Source organism: Anarrhichthys ocellatus, unplaced genomic scaffold (genome assembly GCF_004355925.1).
Source record: "Anarrhichthys ocellatus isolate YVR2014 unplaced genomic scaffold, GSC_Weel_1.0 scaffold7, whole genome shotgun sequence".
Lineage (NCBI taxonomy): Eukaryota > Metazoa > Chordata > Actinopteri > Perciformes > Anarhichadidae > Anarrhichthys > Anarrhichthys ocellatus.
In genome coordinates, this window is record NW_022280037.1 from 855,427 (window position 1) to 867,877 (window position 12,451).

Genomic DNA, 12,451 nt, shown 5'->3' on the forward strand with positions numbered 1-12,451 from the left:
ATATATATATATATGAGAGAGAGAGATACTATTGTAAATCCGGCATACTATTGTAAATCCGATAAGCAGTTGACTCATCGAGGGTGGAGGTTTGGGAAACGCGTGGCACTGATGCAGGCGATGGGATTTGATTGATGGCGGATTTAATCAAGTGTCATATTAATTTTGGCTCGTTAATCCGTTAGAAACGAACCAGTTTTTCCTCATGACAAAGCATAAAATGCGATCAATTTCATTCCCGTGTCCTTTGTCAAAAACCACCAATCTGGCTCTGAGAGCACATCAACAGAAGTATTTCATATTGCAACACCTGCAAAACAACAACAACAGTGTTTCCTTTAGCAAACTAGTGATTTAAGGAGGAGACAAATACTTGAATATGGATGACAGGAGGAGGAAAGCATAAAAAATTGCAGGGTGAGGCCCAGCTGAGGTGAATCGTGTATTTTGAGCGTTGGGAACAAGTTTGGTGTGTACCCTTTGCTGCTGTGGCTGGTTGCTAAATCCATTATCAGAACCACTGGCACACCGACTAAATGCCGACCCTTAAACAGTCTCCAAGGGATCCGCTCCTCGTTCAGGCCATATCAAAGCGAGCCCGACCGGAACATAGATACAGATCACGGCTGGGAAGCAAGAAGTATGCGTTGGAAGTTTTCCCGAGACGCTTATGTCTGATCTAAAAGTATGAGGGCTAAATGGAGCTTCTTGATGTATTTAATGTAGTATTTCCCTGCCTCTGCTTTGTTCTTGCAGGTATAATCAACCACAAATACGATCCTGGTCCTTCTCTCAAGCAGTAAGTATAATGTGTAGGGTCAGTCTGTCTAAACGTCATATACGGTGTATGCGTGCGGTGTGCAATGTGAGGAATGCCACTGGCTTCAGCCTTTGGCAGGAGGAGGTGGTGAAAGCCTTAATTACAGTCCCATTACATTTCACACACAGTTATGACAACACACACACACACACACTTTCTTTCCTGCGCTCTCGTATCAGACACTATAACCACCAGAGCGGTACACAGCAATGCAACGTGCAGGTCTCGGCAGCCTGAATCAACACTGATGTTGCTCAACAACATTGTTTGATATGAAATCATCTCACCAATTATTGGAGTGGAGCACCATGACATTGTGTGCAGATATTAACGGAGTCCTTCTCACTTTGGTAACCCCCTGACTTTTCAACTGTTACCAGCTATTCATCTGTGGAACTCCCTTCCTGGTAATCTAAACCAGGCAAATTCAGCGTCCTCTTTTTATTTATGTATTTATATCTTATTTTACCTGTTTGATTGTGTTCCTTATTTGCCTTCATGTTTATTATGAAGCACTTTGTAACTTTGTTTTGGAAAGATGCTACACAGATACAGTTATTATCGTTATTATTATTATCCCAATAAGCTAAAGACAATGAACATAAACATCAGCATGTTGTCGCCATAAAGCATGTTAGCATGCTGGCATTAGCATTTAGCTCAAAGCAGTTCCTCACAGAGCTGCTAGCATGGCCTTGTTTTGAACCTCATTGGCCGTGCTAGAAGTGGAAATTGACCCAGCATCTATTGGCTGTGGCAGAAGAAGAAATGAAATGACTGCAAGCATACACTAAGGATCCCTTTGCTTGGCTTTGCAAACACACACACACACACACACACACACATAGAAATCATATACCACAGTACCATGAGTTACTGTCACTTAGTGGCACATCCACCTCCACTGGTGGCATTTGAACAAATCCCATTTGTCCAGATTCATGGTCCGACAGCGACTTGTTGTTGCACCAAACAAGAAAACCTTGCCCACCTCTTGTCAGCGTCCGTATAGGATAGAAGGGGCAATACAGGGATGTATGGAGTACTTCACTGCTGTTGTTCCTGAAAAGTAATTCATCTCAAATCCTCATTAACTGCCATTCAAATGCTGCATTTAGAGCCGTAGATCTAAACGGATGTGGGGACCAGTGCCGGGGGCAACTGGGCAATTACTACCAACAGCACGTGAGCAAGCTAGAATATGATATCATCTCCAGCCCTGCACCCTTCCCCCTGTACACTGTGTGAGATTCCCCTGCTGAATAACAGCCACTCTGTTTTGCGCCCCTCTCTCATTTCTCCCTGACACACACACACACACACACACACAGTTTCTGGGTGGGGTAAGGTGGGGGCAGGGGGGACACTAGCTAAATGCCGTGACAATTCTCAGCGTGGATGGTGATGGGAGATTGAGTGCTACAATGGTGTGACCAATTTGCATTCCCGTGAATCCTTCAGGCCCTCGTCATGAGTCGCAGGCAAAATGACCTCACTTCCACCCAAACACAGCTTCAGCGAAATGCCCCTTTTAAATCCCCCCAAAGTGGCATGCTGGGACTCCCCCCCCCCCCTCATCGTAGAGACGAAAAGGAGAAAACGAGTAGTGTGAATGGTGTTGAAATCCTTTATTTGATTCAACACGTTTAATTGAAATGTCAAAGGGGAAGCTTTTTGGGGGGGATTTAGGGGTAACACAAGGGAGTTCCTTGATATGGATGTGAAAGATAGGGTGACAAATAGGGGGGGGCATAGAGGAAGCTACAGTGTGAGAATGTGAGAGATATAAAGGGAGGAGGGGGGCTCTCTTCATCGTCACTTCATTCCACTCGCTGCAGTACAATGGCTAGTGGAAAGAGAGAAGAGGCCCGTGTCTATTTAAGCAGAAGAAATGAAATGGAGACTATAATAACGCAGGATTCAAGAATGCGTCTGCTGGTTCACCGCCGTCCCGGCGCAGGACAACCTTGAACCAGAACATCCAAGCCGCTGCACAGATACAGCTCGAGCAGGGATGTTATGACTACAAACCCAGTGGAGGGGTGTTGATAGCCAGGTCACAGCCTCCACCAGCCAACTGTCTCCCTATTTCTGGAGGAAAACATAGTGTAATTTATGAATTTGTATTTTTTTTTTGTAGCACCCATCCTTATGGGTTCTAGCTTTAACAATCACATTACACATCCCATTAGTAACAGTGAACTTAAACTTAATCAGTTACTCTGTGAATGGCACATTCAGGTACTCTCAAGTAGTGATATCACTTTTTTTTTTGCAGGTCCCAAATGCGTTTTTAGAACTTTAGAGCTCAGTCAAGTCTAACTTGTCCTCGTGTCACTTAACGACGCTGAAACGTTCTTTTTGAAGAGTAAAACAAAACGCCAAACCTCAATTTATTCGCCACTACATCTGCTGTTGCTCACTGCCATTGTTTTGGTGGCTCAAAATGCTTTTACATGGCGGTAATTTAGCGACACCTAGTGGTCATGTTTGGGAACGGCGAGGAGTTACTGAGATCAACCATTCATTTAGTTCGAGTGTAATCCACGAAAGAGTGTAATACCTGATGCAACAATGGTTTAAACGCTGTTGAGTGATTTGAGTTCAAGAAATGTGCCCTCACCATTTTTTGTCGCTCGAGTCTGAGCGTGGGTGTCACCCTCTTCCTTCACCTGAGAGAGGAGGGGGGGGGTGACACCCAAAGAGGCCCTGAACTCACCTGAAACCAGCCGAGCTTCCTTTGAATGTCTTTGTCTATTTCCGACATGCTCGCGGAGGTTTGGTCAGACTTTGAGCAGAGTCTACGGGCCAGTCTGCAGTCGTTGGGGTTGTGTTGGCAGGTACAGCAACATTATATCTTTGTTAAACATAAACAAAATGGATTCATTTGCTTACAGGCGACGGTTTTTTGTTGTGGCTAGTTAGGCCAGCACAAGAACAAACAGGCTGCGTTTGACACTAACGGCGAACGTTACCGACCAGACTACAGGGATTTTAGATTTACCATCCATCCATCCATTTTCCACCGCTTATCCGGGGTCGGGTCGCGGTGGCAGCAGGTCAAGCAGGCCGACCCAGACCTCCCTCTCGCCGGTAGATTTACTTATTTATTTATTTACTTTTATAATATCTGGCTTAATTTCATTTGACAATTATTGACAGACGTTTAAGTGGTTGAATTACATATTTAAATTGTTCATAAATACTGTGATATTTAAGTTATTTGACATTTAAAAAATAAAACGTGTTCTTAGTTTTCAAAGTCTAACGTTTCTTAAAATGAGCCTCAAATGCAACGTAGATTTGGTTATGTCCTAAAGTTTAAAACGCACCTTTTACACATATTGTTTTGCATTTTTACTTTTGTATTTTTCTTGTTAGGATTAAAAAAAAAAAGTTTTTGCTTTTTATAGAGAGTTACAAGAGTTATTTCACGTTTGTATTTGGTGCTGTACACACTCGCAACCAAAAACGTGAAGCTTTTATTGTTCGCTACTTAATTGTGGCCTTGAAGGGATTTTCTTTTTTTCAGCAGTCCGGTGCAGATAGTATTTGGTTGTCAGATAGCTGCCGACTGAAGCTAGAGAGGTGCATGTTTATTGATCTCCCGTTACCACACAATCACAGATTACATGCAGGCCATCATCTGCAGATACATTTGTTCACATTTGATCTCAAAACTACTGCAGAATTAGAGGTAACCCATCACATCTGCTTACAAGCATCCAACAGGAACTTGGTTACTTAACTCTCACACACGCACATCCTCAGAGTCAGTGCGCTGTGGTTTATGTGGCGATCATCATCTAGCTCCCACAGGCAGCCGGGGTAACTCAAAAACCGGAAACAAGATGTGATGCGTAGTTTTGTGTAAGACAGCGACACACACTGATTTTTAGTTTAGATAAGAGCTGTCTACAATGGTTGTCTGTCCTTGTGTGAGCTTTTAGAGTGGCATAGCTTGTCGATACTTACCTGTGTTTGGACTTGAAGGGAATCTGTGAACTTTTAGAGGACCAGGTACGAGTCTTACTCTCTTCTTCTGTTGTTCTCACTGGGGATTGAGTTTGTGGTCGAGTGACTGAACGCCAACAACTGCAGCAGGACTTGAACTCAAGACCTTGTGATCAGGCCTGTGCTTTTACATTTCCTGACCTCAGGGCAGTTTTTTTTTCTTTCTAGCCTTTAGTGCTCAATCTGAGGTTGTGTGATGAATCTTGGGGAGGTGTGATGGGTGGTTGAGATTCTTCGTTTCTGTGACAATATACCCAGATTTTGCTGTAATGTATCGTGGCAAGTTGTTAAAATGGTTGATTGTGTGTCTGTGATTTTCCCTTTGTCTCACTCAGGCCGCTTTATAAAGGACAAATAAGGAAGTATGCAGAGGAAGTTAGTCCATAATGGCCACTAAGCTTTCTCAATATCTTGCATGTATTTTTTTTTTCCTCTGCGACTCACACGGCCAAAAAGCTATTTTTTCGAGGTGTGATACTGCAAAGAAGCTTTTTAATCGTCGATACTTTGAGGTAGTTTGGGTTCTAGTGTACGTGTGTGTGTGTGTGTGTGTGTGTGTGTGTGTCATAGGCATAATTGCTGACAGTGTAACAATTAAGCTGTGAGTCAGTGCGGTTCATGAGCATTTACTCATTGTCAGTTGTCAACTTTTTTTTCCCTGACTCTGCTTCTATTTCTATAGAATATGTAATGTAATGTAATTCTGCTTTTTCTACACATTTTCAACATGTTTTTTTTTTTCACTCTGAAAACTATTGAGAAACAATGTCTGTGCTGTTTGCCCACGACATCACTTCCTCTTGTCTTACGTTGGAGCAAAGACTTGCTCATATTCTGCCCACTCAGTTTTTAATATCGTCAACCTACGAATCGGTGTGTAAGGTCTATCTCTTGGTGTCTTTCAACAGGCTGCCTTCCCAATATCGGTGCCCCCTTCAATGGCTGCCGATGACTACAACCCTGTAAGTGTTTCTTCCTTTTTTGTGTGTGTGTCTGACATTTACTCAGGCAGAGGTTGCCTTGTTCTCACAATAATGAAATAGAAACCTTTTTTTGAATGGGGGAACTACCTCTGCTTCTCCTATTTGACAAAGAGTTGAATGTTTACAGCAACAAGGGTTCATACTCCACTGAGCACTCAGCTGCTTATCTAGTTTGGATTCTCCTGGTGTTTTAGGTTTAATTTGAGAGTTTAGAGGAAAACAAAGGAGACCAAAGAGCAGTGACAGACAAAGCACAAGAGTCAAGTCACAGATGAGGATGTTCGAGAGGAGTGGGGGTGTGCTTTAATGTGCGTGTGGGGAGAACAGAGAGAACAGCAGAGATAAAACGCATGTGACACTCGGTGCGAGAAACAGGATGTTCCGGATAACTTCTTCTTCTTCTTCTTCTCAGCTGTGGCGTCTGAGACTAGCTAATGTGTCCCTCTGACTCTCTGACCTAACGTTTGCCTCCTCCGCTCTCCTTCCCAAAGGTCTCCCTCCGGCACAAATGCAAGAGGAAGATTCGAGGAGGTAAGTTGTCACCCCCCCCACCCCGAGCCCTCATCACTTTGTCGCTCTGCATGTCCTCAACTGTAATTTGGCCCCTCTGTGGGCGTGTGTGAAGTGGCAGGGCAATTGGTGTGTGCAGAGGTCTTTTTAGACAACGCTCAGTTGCGTTCTCTTCAGTTCTTCCCTATTTAAGCTCTCTGTGGCAGTGTGTCTTTTTTTATTCCTCGGAGACGCTCACTCGAGTGCTGATCTTTCATGTCGTTATCATTATCATCTCTGGCTGATTCATAAGTGGAACAGGTAGGATGTTGTTCGGTGTTATTTTTAGAGTTCATTTGTTTGTTGACCAAACACAGCGGCCCGTTTTGACTTGAATGGAAACAGATTTCAGACTCCGCAGCCTCTTGCTTCCTCTAATGCTATACTTGCGCTTGACTGTGGCTTTGTTTCTCTCCAGATAAAGGGGAAGGTGGAAGGGGGGGTGTCTCAGTGTGTTCATGTGCATGTTGTCGTCTGTGCACAGGCAATGGTACGATGAGCAGAAGACGGATCTCGGTCAAAGAGCTGGGTCCCCCAGACCACCAGGGCTGGCTGTACAGGAAGAAAGAGAGCAAAGGCTTCCTGGGCATCAAATGGAAGAAGTACTGGTTTGCGCTGAAGAGGACAGCTCTGTACTGGTACACCAACCAGCTGGTGAGTGAGACCACCCTTTTCATCAAGAGACCCATTCATTAATGTTAACATGTTCAACTGATGTCGCAGCTCAGCGCTGTTTACAGAAACTCCAGTCAGCAACTCTTGTTTCCGCAAAAACCCTGAGAATCACTAAAGTAAATACCGAAGAAGTGAAGTTTCTGTTTCCTTCTCTGATCTGCTCCCTTGTGCCCACTCTCAAGCTCTCCAATCTCGCCATCTCTCCATCTCTCTCTATTAAACTTTGCATTTTTTTGGCTACTCCAGCTGCTCTTTTTAAAGATCAAGGCTGAGAGTACTCTTATATTTGTATTAATGTTAAGCAAACCCGTGAGCAGACCACAACCAACAATGCCTGTGTGTGGTCTCTCAATACTTTCGGCCTGACTGCTCACAGAAATATACTTTCACTTTTGTAGTTTTTAGCAAACATTGCTCAAACTGGAGTAAATATTACAGAGGTGGCCAAATGTTTTTTTTTTATTGTGGAACCGTATACATAAAGTAGGGGCCGAACAAAAGTAAATGTGTAGTTTTCAACCGGTTCCACTGCAAGTGCGTGAGTGTGTCTAGACCAGCAAACCTGATGTGCCATAGAAAATACATTTTCCATCAAAATAACTATGCAATTAACATTAATACATTTTTTTTTCACATGGCTAATTTATTTTGTGTGCCCAAGTATTACAAAAGGTATTTCTGCATGTGTATAATATATGTAAATTAATAAAGTTTAAACGGGGAGATATTGGTGTTTGTTTGTTACGATTCAAAAGTAAACGAAAGATTCATATCTGTACGTCTAATATTAAGATGTAACAAACAGACGCAGGCACGTATGGTATTGGTTTATGTGCCAAGAGGTTGAGACACGAAAAAAAATCGCAGCATTTAACTTTATTTTCAGCCACAGTTGGCTGTAGTTTGGCCACCACAGTAATAGTGCATTTGTAGTGGATGATCTTCAGTGCGCTGGTGTGCGTTGTTAATGCTTTTGTAATTGTTTTTGGACAAACATTTGAGGTATGCAGTGTAGGGAACAAAAGCTGGTTTACACCATAAAGCAACGCTTGGTTGTAATTCACTTCTGTTTGCTGTTTGATACAGTAAACAATGAAATGCATTCATAACAATTAAGTTCGGAGCTGTACAAATGATTTAATTTTTTTGGGAAGGACGGTATTTCCGCCAGAGGAAATATGTCTTTTCTCCTTTACAAGCTCCTAAAAGAGAATAAAAGAAAATGTGTTTTTGAACAAATGTGTTAAACAATATTCATCTATATATTCAAATTGAAAATCAACACACGATTTTGTCTTCTTTTTTTTTTTTTTTACATATGTATGAAATAGTGCAGTGACTCATTTGTAACACTTAGCGAAAAATGTTTTAACACATCCCACATATGGAGCCAAAGATGCATGGGGGGTGGGGCCCAGATGAGTCATACTTGTTTCTGTCCCAGCTGTCCCCTCTCTGCCAGCCTGTCGCCGCGGGAACCTTAGAGCAGTGTCACTGAAGGCGACGGTGTCACTAATAGCCCGTCAGACTCTCTCATACGGGCACACGTAACGTAGCTGACGCGCTTGATTTACTGGCAAGGTGACTTCGGTCACATCTGCTGTATGTCAACATCACACGGCGGGTTGGAAATAGAAGAAGTCGGCCGACTGCGATACAAAACGGCAGGTGTCATTGTCAGGAAGTGGTTCGACATCATCCGCTTGTTTTTAACGCTCGATGTTGTTCAATACGTGTGTTGCAGGCGGAGAAGGCTGAAGGCTACATTGACCTCACCAACTTCATGATTGACAGAGCCATAGAGTGCAAGAAGAAACAGTAAGCTCTCGGTTCAGTTTCTGGTTCGTCTCAGTCAGGCAGCTTTTACAAGTAGTTAGAATTAAAACTCTTATCTTGTATCTGTTGTGGGAGCTGAGTGGAATAGAAAGTTCTCCCACACACAGTAATAGCAATCTGAAAATGATCGATGAAGAAGAATAAACACGGAGTTTAACTCGGTGTACATAACTTCCAGTAGAAAACTTATTGCCTTAACTGCTCTCAATTAACTCTTCCCTCATGCAGTGCGTTCAAAGCTTGCCACCCACACGTCATGATGTTTTATTTTGCTGCTGAGAGCCACGAGGAGATGAACTTGTAAGTCGCATACAAGTACAACATTGTATGCAATCCCCCAAGGGTGGTTTTTTATGTTTTGTCAAATGATGAGTTGAACATTCTTTTCTTTTTTTCTTTTTTTTCTTCAGATGGTTGAATAAGCTCGGGCTAGCCTCCATTCAATATGAGCCAACAGAACGAAACACTGCAGTCGGTGAGCACACACTATTTTTGTTACCCGTTAACTGTTCTTAAATGAAAACCTTGTATCTACTAAATGACAACTTTTACTTAAAAAGCGGCTTTGTTCTGATTTAATCGCATTAATTTTGCAACTGGGTTGATCATTGCTAAGAAATGATTTTCCTCTGGATTCTGGTTGTATGTGTCATTATGAATTCTGACTTTGTGTGTGTGTGTGTTTTGTGTCTCCCATGCAGAGTGTTATAGTGAAGCCAGTGACCATGAAGAAGCTGAAAGCACAGAGATTCCCCCTCCACCATACTCTGAACAAACCCTCCGGGACTCCGTGGATGCGTCCGGTCCACCTGGAAGCACGCATCAAGTGAGTCATGTCTCCTCTCCAAACCGTCAACACTGCACCAGCACTCACAACTACACGAGAGGCTGCCAGTCTCTGGATACTGTAGTTACTCAATTAATTTATGTTTATTCTTGTGGAGCTAGTAATTTTGTAATTTAGTTTCCATATGTTATAAAGCTGCCATTGTTCAACTGAACAAAACCCTTTTTTCATTTTTATTGATATGTCTGACCGTAGTGTATCTGTATTTCAGGGTACACTTCCTCCCCCCTACTCCTCCGCAGTCCCCAGCGAAGCCAACGGTTCGCTCTCGTCGCCCGTCAGTACCATGACATCACAGAGCTCCAGCTCCTCGCTCGCCAAGCACCGGCAGTCCTGGTTGGACCTGGTGTCGCAGGCGTCCCCGTCCACTGCGGAAACGGCGGCGGTGTGCTCGGTTCAAGTGCACTCGCATCGCCCCCCGCGACCGGAGACGGAGGAAGAAGATGACCCCCAGGTGCCGGAGAGCTCGTCTCACCAGGACCCATCGGAAACGTGGTCCGAGGAAGACTGCCCTGCTGCGGAGGCACAGACGCCGGTTTCTGGTGCTGGAAATAAAGGTGAGACTTTATTCTGCTCCTTTTAATTGGTTGTGGTTTTGTGATTTGTATCATTAAAAAACCTTCCGAAAGTTGGTTCTGTTTTTTGAGATAACTTTCATTTGAAGTCATTTCCATTTCAGATTTCTGCTGCATCGTGTGAAAACATGCGAGCAGAGATGTTAACCAGAGTGTTTCTCACAACTTTGGCTTTGCTCAGAGGAAGACGTGTCGGTTAATGTATTTGCTGGCACATTTTGATCCTGTTTCTGTTTCCTTATCTTGTTGCAGGCGACAGTGTGAACGGCTCGGATGAGATGGAGAAGCTTTATATTCACCTAAAAGAGGCCAGCCTCTCCCCAATAGGAGATCGTAAACCATCTACCAAAAGGGAATTCCGAGCATCCTTCGTGAAACGCTGTAAAAACCACGCCGTCAACAATAAACTGCACCTTATCAGGACTCTCAACAGCACATTAAAGGTACATGTTCTGTTTCATAAGTCACACTTTGGATTTTATATCACACCATTACAGTACGGCTAGTGTGTGATCATTTGGAGAGCTATGTGCAATGATTTGAATTTCCCCATTTTCTTTACTCTCGTCTTTTCTGGCACAGTCAAAAGAGGCGGACCTACAGGCAATAGATCAGGTGCTGTCGGACCCGCGGCTTACCTCAAACAAGTTCAGAGTGTGGAAGGAGGCCAATGAGCCTTTGGTGCATGAGATCTGTGACCGACAGGACCAGCAGGTGGCAACAGAGGCCACAAAAGCCGCAGCATCAGCCATTGCTGTTCCAGTGATTGAGACCAGTTTATAAAGACTCGTCAGGACTGGACTCGGGAGGTCTTTACATGTTTTTGGACACACACAGACACACACACTGCTGTTTTCAATTGAGACTACTGTTCCGTATCAGCAGACGTTGAGTACTAATAGACAAGTAACTGGATCGATGAAGAAGAGTGTTTTTTAAGTTCCCAAATGGATATGACGCAGACATTTTATGATTAGCAGATCACATTAAAATGTGTCTTAGTATTACTTCTACTGTTTAATTTGTCAGGTTAGCAAATTTGACAGATGATTGTTTTTATGTTGTAATTTCCGTGAACCCATTCATACATTGTTTTATTTTCTGGAATGATGCAGTACGTTGTAATAATGGATACATTGTTCACTTTTTTTGAAACACTTTTACTTTTTTACAGTATGTTTTATGCTTTGATTTCATCAGTAATGAACACATTTTAACTGTTACTGTTCAGCCAATTATTGGTGCCATGCACCATCACTGCCTGTTACACATGTGTTATACAGCAACTATTGTCAATGATTGGTAAGTGCTGCTCGCCCTAGAAATAATGTCATCGTACTAGAAACTGAACACCAGGGGCCTTCGCTAATTGAATAAATGTTGGTCATAATTTCAGATTTTAAAAGTCAACGTGTCAAATTATTGTTACTTAAAGCCAAGACATAAGAAATCCCCTCATTCCCATAGAAAAAGGCTATGTAATGACTCATTTTGCATTCTACTTAACCAAAACAAACTATTTTTAGATGGATAATTCCAACATGTATGCATACATGCTTTATGCAACATTGACAGTGACATGCAACTTAATTTATATTTTATTGCAAATGTGAGAAAGACTTAATTACTAACCAATGCTATATACAGTCTTATTGGACTTAAGGCAGGGTGTAGTAGGATTAATTTGCATTTAAACACATGATGCATGGTGGATAATTCTCAGGAAAACATACCCTGTAATATATTCTTTAAGGCAGACCACCTTGGCCCCTTACAAACAAGTCCAGCAGACTCGAGCCCTGTAGTTACACATAAGCAGCACGTTATTCAGATACAAACATCAGACATTATGCATATCATCCAATGAGCAACAGGTTTATGGAAGGCCAGCAGGGGCCTCTGACATGGTGACAACACCTACTGGTAGGGGCCCAACCAAGCTCCAGGCACAAAGATGTATTTTTTTTTCTGGATTATGTTTCATATGTTGTGCATGTTAAATATGAATTCAGTGTAAATAGTTGTACATTGATGTACTTTGATTCTGGTATGAAAGTTAGCGTGCTTGTTTGTATACAGGGTAATAAAGTGTTATTACAAAAATTAACATTTTCGTCTTTATCTAAACGTTCAATGTCGCCGTAGATGATTG

At 42.7% G+C, this 12,451-nt stretch overlaps 1 protein-coding gene across 1 annotated transcript in view; it reads left to right on the forward strand.

The window, feature by feature from the left end:
- The window catches only part of cnksr3 (cnksr family member 3), a 48,693-nt gene extending 36,291 nt beyond the window's left edge, over positions 1-12,402 (forward strand). Inside the window, exons 15-25 of the mRNA XM_031847108.1 lie at positions 757-799; positions 5,743-5,796; positions 6,309-6,348; positions 6,851-7,020; positions 8,786-8,859; positions 9,106-9,177; positions 9,288-9,352; positions 9,579-9,703; positions 9,936-10,281; positions 10,552-10,742; positions 10,882-12,402. Coding sequence (XP_031702968.1) covers positions 757-799; positions 5,743-5,796; positions 6,309-6,348; positions 6,851-7,020; positions 8,786-8,859; positions 9,106-9,177; positions 9,288-9,352; positions 9,579-9,703; positions 9,936-10,281; positions 10,552-10,742; positions 10,882-11,082 — 1,381 coding nt within the window. The 3' untranslated portion in view covers positions 11,083-12,402. The remainder of the gene's footprint in view (positions 1-756; positions 800-5,742; positions 5,797-6,308; positions 6,349-6,850; positions 7,021-8,785; positions 8,860-9,105; positions 9,178-9,287; positions 9,353-9,578; positions 9,704-9,935; positions 10,282-10,551; positions 10,743-10,881) is intronic.
- The last annotated feature ends 49 nt before the right edge of the window (positions 12,403-12,451 follow it).